General features: G+C 54.0%; 1 protein-coding gene across 2 annotated transcripts in view; it reads right to left on the bottom strand.

Moving 5' to 3' along the window:
• The window catches only part of CSNK1G2 (casein kinase 1 gamma 2), a 43,393-nt gene that overhangs the window by 15,657 nt on the left and 15,528 nt on the right, over window positions 1-12,208 (bottom strand). For both annotated transcript variants that reach the window (XM_039566441.1, XM_039566442.1), the window contains exon 2: window positions 873-1,373. In XM_039566441.1, coding sequence (XP_039422375.1) covers window positions 873-1,059 — 187 coding nt within the window. In that variant the 5' untranslated portion in view covers window positions 1,060-1,373. The remainder of the gene's footprint in view (window positions 1-872; window positions 1,374-12,208) is intronic.

Below are 12,208 nucleotides of genomic sequence, written 5' to 3'. Positions count from 1 at the left end.
ACAGCTGGCAGGGACTCCACCCACACATCCAGTATGAATTCCTGGAGACAGCCAGACTGTGCTGCTGGCACAGAGGTGCCTGGCACTGCCAGACCGCTCCCAGCTGCCTGATGCCAAGCAAAGGGTTAACAGCTTGCTGAGTCTCCAGGGACATTCCCAGTCCTGGGAGAGGAGCAACCTCCCCACCCTCCAAACCGGAGTTTGCTTGAGGAGTTTTCTGATCAACTTGGTTCAAAATGGAAAGTGACCATGCAAAGTGCCCTGAATGGAATTTCAGGAGAGTCTCTCAAACAACCAGTTTCAACAACTGAAGAATTCACCCAGGATAAAAGATGGATTCTCTTCCCCAGACGTTTGTCCCAGCAGAGTGAACATCCCTCAGGCCCCCACGCTCCATCCCCTGTCCCAAGGCACAGTGGAAGGGGAGCATCCAGGGCACAAGTGGAGTGAGATTTGGTAAGCACACAGGGGCATCTCCTGAATCATTCCTCACTCAGTGTTCCTGGATTTGGGGGACACCCAGATCTCCACAGCCACCACCACTTACAACAGACAGACTCGAACTGCAGCGCTGTCCCTGACAGACCCAGAGAGCGACAGGCACGGGGAGAAGATGGGAAACACCTCTGCAAACAGTCCTTTGGGCTGGGATGGGCCTTGGTAGGTCAAGCACAGTGTGAAAGGATTAAGGGAGTGGAACCTCTGTGACAGAACAAGAGCTACCAGCGAGGGGCAACACTTCAACTCTGTGTGGCCAGTCAGCACCCCGGTGCCCATGGCCACAGCCTGTGCCAGCTCCCCCCGCTGCAGGAGGAGGATGCCAGGGCAGTCCTGGCACGAGTGAGTATGAGGACAAAGATGATCCTTCTCACCTAGACGGAGCTCCCCGAAATTGCCGCATCCAATCTTCTTGCCGACACGGAAGTTGGGACCCACCATTAAGACTCCCGAGTTGGTTCCAGCACCCCGGCCTCCATGACCACTCCTTCCTCCACCTGTCTTGGACATCCTTTTACCTTCCTCCAGCTCCCCTTTCCCTCCTCTCTTATCAAAATCCATAAGTTTGTGATACCCCGGCCTCTCCACGGTTACGCTGCTGCCATACAAATCCCAGAGCTGCCGAAAATGGAAGGGTGAGGAAGAAAGAAGCAGGGTTCTTCTTGGTTAATACACCATCCCGGTGAGCGGTGGGAGGGCTGGGGTCTGGAGGGTAAGGAGGGGTAAGAGGCCGTCCACGGGTGCTGGGCTACTGAAATGTTAGTGCTTCCCAAGGTCCCGCCGGGACTGTCATCATCGCCGGTCACAGGGAGTTCTTTGGTGGAGAGAACATCCTGCAGACAGGGTCCTCCCAGCGCAGCTCCTCGGTCTCCCAGCTGTGGAAAAAGAGAGGGAGAAAATCAGTATGAGGAGGCAGAGGACAGCAGAGGGTTGTGGGCTCTGGGCTCCTGCCCCCAGCTCCACAGAGCCCCTCCAGCACCTTCCCTGCAGACAGGTGATTCCTACAACAATGACAGTGCTGCAGTTAAGGGGTGGGAGAAGCTGGGATAAACATCAGGATCATCCCAGAGTGCCCCATGCCTGAGATGTTGGCGTAAATAAACAAATAAATGAATTTTAAAAAAGCTTGGTTGGCCGGAGGTGAAATGGTTGATGAGCCATGTCAGAGCCAGCTAAGAGTGATGTGGGGACAAAACTGTCCCCATGGGGAAGGGCTGCTGGCAGCTTCTGGAAGCATTCAGAAGCACCAGCCAGGGACTGAGAGCCCCCAAGAGCAGAGGACACATGTGAACCCAGCATTACGGGCACACCATGCCAGGTGTGGGGCTTCCCATGGAGTGGAAAGGATGTTCACCTGGCTGGGAGGGTCCCTGCAGATCCAGGGGCAGGGGCCAGGAGAGTTGGAGCACTTTCCACTCCAGCACCAGCCTCTGCTGGGGTGGGCTGGGATCTCGTGCCAGCAGCCCTGCCCAGGACATTGCTTCTGGGGAACAGCCACACTCAGGTGCCCACCACAGCTCACCTGGGCTGGGGGAAAACACCCACTTGGCAAACAGGAACTTACTAACACCCCACTGCCTCTTCCTCTGCTCTTATCAACCAACCTTGATTTTAATTGCAAAGCTGGGAGCGAGGCCCCTTGGCTGCAGCCTGGGCCAATGCTGTGACACTCACCAGAGCAATGGACGCTTGGGGAGCTGGTTTGCTCAGGGGTGCAGCACTTTGCCTGCCTCATGTGCTCCCAGTGAGGTTACTGGGAAGCCCCACGCTGCTGGTGGGGTTATCTGGGTTCCCCTCAGCTCCCACAAACAGGCAGGACTCAGCTCAGCCCCCTGAATCAGGGAGCTCCTTTCTGTGTGCACAGCCCTGCTCATGGCAGGGGCTGGATGAGGTGACCTTTAAAGGTTCCTCCAACCCCAACTATTCCATGATTCCATGACACCAGCTCCACACACATCCCAGTGCAGCTGCCTGTGCTCACGTGGGTACAACAGCCCAACATCAAGGCCAAACCAGCTCCTTGCTTCCTTCTGGACACAAGACTGGGACGACAAGAACCATCGACCGGCTCCGTGCTCAAGAAACCAGGTGCCCAAGAGGGAGCTGCGCTCTCCCTCCCTGCAGCATTCCACCAGGGTGGGACTGCCCCTGCACTGGGGGAAGGTCAGGCTGGGTCCCTCCTTGCAGGGATGCCTGTGTGGGAGGCAGGAAGGACAGTCAGGAAGCTAAACATGGACAGAGGGGGTCAAGCAGGAGGCGGGTGCACACAGGGAGGGCACAGGAGAGACCCACACACCTCCATTTCCCCCCCACTCTGGTTTTGCTCCCAGCTTGACCCTCGCCAGCCTCCTACCCCTCCCTCCCAGCCCCACTCTCCCCCTCACCACCTTCCTCTGCTCCTCTCCGGGCCCCTGTGACAGCACTCAAAGCCTCCCAAGAGCCCCCAGCGCCGCAGACTCCCGCTAACCCCGCGGGTTATCCAAGCAAACCACCCCCTCCAGTGCTCGGCTCCAGGAAATGAACACACTGCGAGCTCTGACGCTTGGCCAAACCCCATAAAACTTCTTATTGGCTCTCAATAGCTATTAATAACAAAAAAAAGCTTCTTGTGCTCAAGGGTGCACAGAGGGAAATGTGGGAGCTCTAAGAGCAACGGAGGGAAAAAGACACCAAAGCCAGAGCTCAGCAGGGGGAAGGACGGGCTGTGCAAGGTCCAGGGGCACGACAGCCCCTGAGGGAGCTCCCTGGGGCTGTCCTGCTCCCAGCCCTCTCCTGACACTGAATCCTCACTCTCCACAGCATCCTGGCACACTGCCACTGCTCTCCAGGAGGGACCAGAGCTGCTCCAAAGGCGCAGAGTGCTGGGGTCCCACTTGTGGGACCTGCCTGTTCAAGCACAGGGGAAGAGGGCTTTCATGTGTTATGGGAGCCCCCTCCTGCCCCCACAGGCTCCAGCCTCCATCCAACACCTCTGGAGCATCCCTAGAGCACAGCAGCCTGGCCTTCCAAGGCCAGCCCCAGGACACCAACACCTGGGGACCATCCTGCTGCACCCAGCACACCTCAGCCGAGGGAAACGGAGGCACACGGAGCCCTCCAGCTCTCCCAAAGGTGGGCAGCCCCGGGCTGGCTTCTGCCCTGATGCTCCCTTCCCCCAGCAGCGTCTCCGTGCCAGCAGGAAGCGGGGTGGGAGCGGCAGGAGCAGGGCTTCCCTGAGCTTTGTTCTGCCCCAGCCCCGAGTGCGCACGGCCCACACGTGACATCCTGCTCATTCTTTGCTCCCCCAATAATTTCCGCTCTGGGTTCAGCACATGGTGCTGCCCTCCCGACCTCCTCATGCTTCTCCCACCTCCACAGGACACCCGGAGCCATTCTCCCATGGCCTCCCAGCTCCCAGAGCAGGCAGCTCTTGCCCGGCGTTTCGGGAGCCACTTTCCCTGGACATGGCTCCAGCCACACACTGGGAAAGGGGAGCAGCCGGTGATGCACAGGCCCTGCTGCTCCATAACCTGCTTTCCTTCTGAATCAGACCTTTATGCTCAGTCCCAGGGGATTCCAGGCCCAGACTGTTTGCACAGAGTCAGGCGGCCGACAGCCAGAGCCGAGGGAGCTCCAGCCCCAGCGCTTGGGATTATTTTCTTTGAAGAGTTATGGGCCAGCCTCTGCAAGGGAATTTCAGACAATGAAGTGAGACAGAAGGGAAAAATTAAATCCTGTTTCCTGTGAGCACAGGGAGACTGTGCTGCCTTCTCCCAGCCCAGACAAACACGGGGAGCAGCACAGCACCACTGGTCCTGCCTGCGGAGCCTCAGGAGCAGCCCTCCTGCAGGGGCCTGGCTCCAAACCCCAGTTCCAGGCATCTGGGCCAGATTTGCACCCAGCGAGGCCACAGCCCAGCCCCCCGCGCCGGGGCTGCCATGCTGCAATTCTCCCTTTCCCAAAGCCGGGCGGTCAGAGCAGCAGGAAGTCCCTGAACCGCATCTGTGTGAGTCAGGCCAGGGCAAGTGATGCTCCCTCGCACTCTGCCCACCAGCCTCCCCTGTGGATGAGCCAAGGGCTGGGAGGAATTTATTTTCTCATCTCAGGAGTGCCAAGGAGACACAGTGGCTCCCTGGACCTCAGGACAAAAGCAGAACCCACCTCTGTGCAATGTCAGTGACTGCTCAGGTTTTCCACCCTGTGCCATAAAGGGATCACTGGCCTTTAAAATTGAGAACAACCTAATTAGAAACAGAAACTTTTGGTAAAATCCCAGGACTCCCACTGCTCTGGAGCAAAAAAACCCTGTGTTTGTTAAAACACAGCAGCCTTTGGATGGGCAACAGGGACCCAGACCTGACCCATCCTCCTCAGGCAGCAGCACCACGGAAGGAGGACTCCCTGGATAAAACTGATGTCACATCGGTCCATTTTGTATAGGAATCCTCACCCAAAGGGTCACAGCGAGGCAAGCAGCCTCAGGAAAGCACCTTCTAGGCTGGATTTGTTGGCCTGGAATCAAATCTGATGCAAGATGAGACTAAGAAAACTTGTTTCTCTCTTTGGGAGGGAGTGGGATGAATAAGGAAAAAAAACGAATTTGCCTCAAATTTGGCAGAAGAAATTCCAAAGCAAGCTGTGGTCTTAAAGCAAATAAGCAGTGCCCTGTGGTGTTTGCAGTGCCAGTGCTCCGAGCCAGGGAACCTGGAAGGGAAACAAACTGCAGGCAAGTGCAAGTGCCTCAGCACCCCCAAACCAGAACCTCAGAAGCACAGAAAGTGCCACAAAAAGGGGGCAAGCCCACACATCCTCTGATTCCCAAGGAGGGAGTTCATCGTGCTCTCTCTGAAATATTGGGTCCTTTTTCTTTGCCATCTGGTTTTAAGCAGGTCAGAGCTGCTCCAGTCACATTTACAAGCTTTTGCCTGCAGACATAAGGGTGAGAAAAGGGGAATTGGGGTTGGGGGGGGGGGGGGGGGGGGGGGAGTTGTTTTTTTCCTTAAAAGAAGAAAAGCTGCAGTTGTAGTGCTACCCCTTGTCTCTCTGACTTGGACCAAAATATCAAGGCTCGGGAAGTTCCTGCCCACATTTGCAAGCATAAGATGCTGAGGAGTTGTATTTTTAAGAATTTCTTTCCTGTAGAATGAAACCCCTTTGCTGCCGAGAAGGCACTTGTACAAACCATCTGGGGCACATTGTTCTCAGCCCTTTATATGAACACATACACCGTGTTCCTGCCTGAAAGAGGTTACAGCTAAACGGGGCAAGACAAAAGAAGGGAAGAAGGGGGGGGAAAAAAAAATAGCGGCCTGGAGCAGGGAAGTGGCTGGTGAAGGTCAGGGAACAGGTCCATGGTGCTGCTCGGTACAGGGCCCAGGTGTTCTGGAGCAGCCGGCATCCCCGGGTGCTGCTCCCTGATCCCCACCAGCCTTTGGGATGGTCCTTGGAAATGGTTTCCCCATGTACTCTGCGCTCTGTGAGCAGAAGGGAAACACAGCTGCATCCAGATGAAAGAGAAAGGAAAGCTTCTTGAGAGCGCAAAGAGAAAAGCCCTTGACACTCTGCGGCTCCAAGTACAGATCACAGCCAATTAAAGGCTAAAAATAATCACAAATACCCCGATGTCCCAAAGGATGACCCATCAGCTGGCTCCCAATGGAAAAACCCAGACCAAAAAGCAACCAGTGGCCTTACACAGCTGAAACCAAATCCCAATAAATTCTAAAAGTTGAAGAGGCTGAGCTTACAGGGAGATCAAAAGTCTTAAAACAAAGCAAAGTCTTAAAACATCTTTAAGAGCCAGCTACAGATGGTCCCAAACGATGTCTGCAAGGGTTTGTTGTTAAACACATGTTCCAGCCTGCAGAGCCACAGCCAGCCCTGCTCGTGATGGAGCAGGGAAAGCTGTGCCTGTGCCACCACATAGAGGTTTCCCAAAACAGGGGGTCATGGAAAGCCTCACCAGGCTTCCCACGGGAGCCCTGCACTGGGTACAGCCAAGCCAGCTGCCAGCGCACAGGGCTGCATCACATCAAGCTTCTCATCCATCAAAGCTCCCAATCCTTCTCTCCAGGGTTGATCTCCATCCATCCTTTATCCAGCCTGTGTCTGTGCTTGGGATTGTCCCAGCACATGGCAGGACCTTGCACTTGGCCTTGTTGCACTTCATGAGTTTGGCACAATCCCACCTCTCCAGGTCCCTGTGGATGCCCCATCCCTTCCCTCCAGCAGGTGACCGCTCCACACAGCTCTGTGGCACCAGCAAACTTGCTGAGGTGCCCTCAGTCCCACTGTCCATATCACCAGCAGAGACATAAAACAGCACAGGCACCAACCCCTGAGGAGACCACTTGTCACTGGTTTCCACTTGGACATTGAGGCGCCAACCACAACACTTAGAGTGTGACCATGCAGCCAATTATCCAGCAGGTGACCATCCAACAGGCTCCAGAGATCTCCTGAGCTTCCTCCACCCTTGGACATGCACCTCTCCTCCGAGCTGGGCATAGCAGCTGAAGACGCTGGAACTCAGGTCCCTGGGATGTGCTGTTTGGAGAAAACTCATCCTGACCCCACAGGGAAGTTTTCTCCATGGGCTTGAGAGGCAATGGGGCCGTGCAGTCCCCAGAGCTCACTCCACCTTGCACCTCCACCAGCGACAGCGTCAGTCACGGGAGATTCAAGCAAACCTACCAGGGCAGCAGAACATTCCTTATGGCAAAGGAGGACTGGCTTGTTCTGGCCCCACTTCCTCTGGATCCCTCAAGAAAAAAGGACTTTCAGTGCTCTGACTGAGGAACTCCAGGAACCTGGTGCAGATGGGAGTTCTGGATGTGAACATCTCACATTAGGAGCTCTGAGAGCTGTGAGAGCTGTGCCCACCCTGTCCTGAGACAGCACCTGCAGAGGAGTTCCAGCAGCAGGGCAAAGGGTGAAGGGGCCTTTCTCCATCCAGAAATTCCCTTAAAAACCAGGCAGTCCTGGAAGCAGCCACTTTCCCAGCAGTTTCTGCCAAGTGCAGCCACAAGAACATCATCCCTGGCCCAGCAGGCTGGGTTCAGAAGCCATGGCATCCCGGCCTCCTCCTGATCTCCAGCCTCCAGCGAGGCAGGAGCCAGCACAGCTGTTTACTCCGCTTGCTCCTTTGTACGTTGGTGGTGGTGTCAGCACAACAGGAAGCTCTTGTTAAATAGTTTGTTACTTAACTGCTGATGCAGAGCCACCGGGGAACCCAGGCGGAACGTGCAGCGCGTTCCGAGAGCTGGGGGAGCCTCGCAGCTCAGCCTCAGGGATTTAAGGGCTCTTGGCTCTGCCACCCCTTCCCTGGCGATTTGGGCATGTACGGAGTCCCTGGCCCTTCACAGCCCACCTGTTACACTGGGATAACTTCCCTGCATCAGCCTCGTCCATTTGAGGTCCCTGGAGAGACACCTGGCTCTTTTTCAGCTTTTGAACGGTGCTGAGAGCTCAGCAAGCCCTCCCCTGCCTTCTCCAAGGCATCTGCAGAGACAAGAACTGAGAAGTGAGGGAACTGCCCCACCAGCTGCAACACCAGAAACCCACCCACCCCACCTGTGCTGCTGTTGCCCGCACGCAGGGTCATCGGCCAGTGCCAGGGAACATCCAATGGTCACAAATCTGCTGTTGCAATCCCCACATCAGCCCCACAGCCGGCTGGTCCCACAGAGCAGCCCTCAGCCCACCTCCCTGACCGCTTCCTGAACCTGCTGCATCCCTCATCCCCCAAACACGGACCCCGGCTCATCGTGCGGTGCCACCGGGCTGAGTCATCGATGACACGGCAGACACAGCTCTGTCACCATGGCCACTGCACCAGGAGTGTTTGAAGCACTGACAGTGCTGGCTGGTCTCTCCCTCAGCAAAAAAGCCCAGCAGGGTTTCACTCTGGCACCCCAATATTTACAATTAAGTAATCTGCATGGGCAGTTTGTCCAAAAGATGTTTTTTTCTATCCAGATTCCTTTTTGAAAAGAAGACAAGAAAAAAGCCGAGGCTAATGTTTCTACCAGAATTTCTTCTGTGTTCAGAGGAAAAAAAAACCAACAGAAACAAAAACCCTGAACTGTGGCAGCAAAGCTTTTAATCCAACATGATCCCAGCATCCTTGTTCCAAACCTCCCCTCCCTTCCTGGCTTCCCGGCTCTTTACTGAGAATACAGCGTGTCCGTGAGGAGAGAGGAACCCACCCAGCTGCCAGAGCAGTGGGCACAGGACACTTCTGGCACCTCCAGCCCAGCCAGTGCCCCATGGCCGGGCTCTGGCCCTCCCCCTGTGTGGCCCCAGGGACAGACACAGCCAACACCGCTCCCAGCACCGGAATTAAAAACATAAATCCACTCTCAGAGCAAACAACCAGCCACACCATCACCTCCAGCCACACCGGTCACACAGAACAAACAAAAATGACTTCAGCAAACGAGGCAGGAGCGTGCCAAGCTCGTTAAGACACTAAAGGAGTTACCACGTGCAGGGGCTGCCCTGCTCCCAGCACAGGCCATCAGTCAGCCCCAACACCTCAGGGTTCCACCCAGGTATCCATCCATGGCTCTAAGCCACATCCATAAAAACATCCAAGTCACAGAACCACCAGGATGAAAAAAAAAAAATTTAAAAGATAAATTAAAAAATAATAAAGCATTTGGTTTTTTCCCCCACAGTTAAGCTGTGCTGTGAAGAAGATGGATTTTTCTTTCTGGCTTCCTCTTCCAGCTCTCATGTCTATTAAACTTTTCTCCAAATTAGAAATGTTCTCTTGTTATTACTGGTTATTCCCTCCCCCACGAGACTTTTATGACACTGTGAACTCTGGGCAGCTCTCAATCTACAACAAATCAAGCTCCAAATTGTTTCAGTTATTTTCTCCTAGCCTCTGAAGCCAAATATGGCTTTTTAATGGATTGCTATGAATTTTCAATATTTTTTTAAATGTTTGTGCCACACCATTCCCCCTGTAAAAACGAGGAGAGTGGACTTTCAACGTGGCAGCAGGGAAATGCTTCTGCTGAAGGGGGGGGTCCTGCTTCCCACCTCAGAGTCTCACCCACAGATTCTCACAACACACACCCAGCAATGACTTGCATGTGGTTTCACAGAGATCTCTAAAGGACACCAGGTGACATTCAAAACCATCAGGATGCCTTGAAAGCAAAATCTCAGCTGTTCCTCAAACTCCAGCCCAACCATCCCAAACTCCTGCAGCCCATGAGCTGGGTGTGCCCACGGACCCAGAGCGGGCACAACATCCCCCATGCAAGGGCTCCTAAAGGGAGTGGAAGCAAAACTGCAACTGTTCTCTAAACATAACGAAATTAAAAGAGAAGTAAAAGATGGGGGCAAACCACCAGTAGCAGAGTTTTCAGTTTCCAGTGGAACCACAAGGTACCACTCAAGAGCTGGTGTGAATTCCCTACACCGGTGGGATCTTAAACCAAAAAACTTCCTCCTCTCGAGATGAGCACGGAAAGGCTCCACAAGCCACATGCCAGAACACTCCTGGGGCAGCAGCTGGAGAACTTCACCCCAAAGTCTCACCGCTCACACCACAGCTCAGGGTGGACGAGGAGAATCCCTGCCCGGCAGCGGGATGTGTGTGCAGTGTCAGCTTTCCAGCACGTCAGCAGGAGTCATTTAGCACCCAAAAATATCTAAGGAGGAACCGGGTCCCTCTTCAGCCAACAGGAGTGGGACTGTTTGATGACATTTGCTCCCCGCACATATGAGCAGAAAGAAATCAATGTACTTTGGACAGTCCAAACGCAGAACTCGGATCCTCAACACCCAAATTCAGAACAGCCCAGATCTTCATGCCAGCCTGCAGAGTAAGGACACTTTAAATCTCTTAGCAGCCACAAAAAAAACCCCTCATGAAGCATCTCCACTCCCATGAGCTGCCAACTCACTCCCAGCCCAACGCACAATTTCACTCTTTTCCTTGGATCCTCATCCAAAACAGCTACACCTGGATGGAAAATATTAAACTGTGCTCCACCAAGGAGCCGGAAATACCACGATGGAAATTTCAGCAGCAGCACAGGAACCAAGCAAAAAGCTGAAAATACTTCTCTAGGAAAAATAATAACAGTAAATACACACATGCTAAAATAAGACCAGATCTGAAAACTAGTCTGGAAATAACAAACCCAGCCCAAGTCAGACAAACCCATCCATGAACCAAGTGCCCAAGAGAGTTGACTCAACTTTTTGGGTTCATCAGGCACAAATTTAAACTTCCAGCTACAGAATTCACAACCAGAAAACACACTGAAGCTCTATGAGAAATGACTTAAAGGAAGCAGCTTTTTGGTTTACTTTACAGACTCCACAAAAGGGGTCTGCATTTGGATTCACACCTTTTCTGATGTGAATGTGCCCAGCGAAGCCCAAGGACAGCCCCTTCCCAGTTCTTGGCCATGTCCATCTTGGGACTCATTCCCATGGTCGCCATGCCGGATCCACTGCATGGAAACAGCAGGAACACCAAAGCAGTGTGGGTGGTGGGAATGCAAAACCCCTGATTGCAGGAGGGAGTCAGGGAGCAATTAGTACCCGATTCCCACCTTCCCATCCAGCCCTGCCATGATGCCTCTGGGATCTTACCATCACCTTCCGCTTCAGTATCGTTTCTCCACGACCAGCAACAGCCGTCCTCAAGGCTGCTAGGCCAGGAAAAGTTCTGGCATGGAGCTGGAAGATGTCAAGATGAGCAAATGACCCGGCTTCAGAGCACTGCCCCACTGCTCGTGCCAGCGTCACTCTGGTATCCTTGCTCACACGGGACAATTTCTGGCTGGGGAACTGCAACTTGCTTTGCTCTTACCGTAAGAGGAAGGGCACAGGTAGCAGACAGGTAAGCAGAACAGGAAACCTCCTTCTGAACAACAAAGGCACAGGTTTGCTTTCTGCCCGTGCAGCAATTCTGCAGAATCTATCTCACCAGTTCAACGCAGAAAAAGCCAATTAGGATGTCAAAGTGGTTTCGGTTTTACTAAGGCAGAGTTTGTAGCACTGGAAGAAAGGAAGTTCATTACAGACAAAGCCGAGTCTCTGGCTGGGAGACCTTAAAAGGACAGTCCAGCTCCCAGCACTTCGTCCCTTCCCATCTGCTCCGGCGTTTCCGCGGGACACGCGCAGCCACCCCGGCCAAGACCTGACGTCGTCTCTCCAGCCCCCGCTCGCCACGGCAGGAGCTGGATCCAGTCACAGCCACTGACTCAACCCAGTGGTCTCAGCCCTCAGCCCCTCGCATGCGCTGGGTTTGGCGGCTCTGCCACGGGGTTTTCCATTTAAACGAGACAATGCACCCCCAACGCAGCAAGCTCCAGGGAGACACCGGATACTAATTAAATCCATACTGCTGCTGGAAAACCGAGCTGCAGAGGAACCAGCTGCCTTCCAAAAGTCCACAGCAGTTGGCCAGCAAAAAGCTGTTTACCAGTCCCATGGCTTCCGCTTCTCCTGCTCCCCCATCCACACATTTACATTTTCCAACCAGTCCCATCCTGCCCAGTTCTTGCACAGATTGATTATCACAAGTGTGCTGATCTCAGGAAGGAGCCTGCAAAGGTTTCTAGTCAAGACCCAACACTGCTTTTAATCCACTCATGCCCAGAGCATAAAGCCCAAGACTCAGCTGCACAACCAAGAGCGAATCTGAGAAGTTTCAGAGCAGAACAACCCAGGCAGGTCTGACTGACACACTGGGAAAGGGCAG

The sequence above is a fragment of the Corvus cornix genome, chromosome 28 (assembly GCF_000738735.6).
Source record: "Corvus cornix cornix isolate S_Up_H32 chromosome 28, ASM73873v5, whole genome shotgun sequence".
Classification (NCBI taxonomy): domain Eukaryota; kingdom Metazoa; phylum Chordata; class Aves; order Passeriformes; family Corvidae; genus Corvus; species Corvus cornix.
This window is presented reverse-complemented; position numbering and strand designations above follow the sequence as displayed.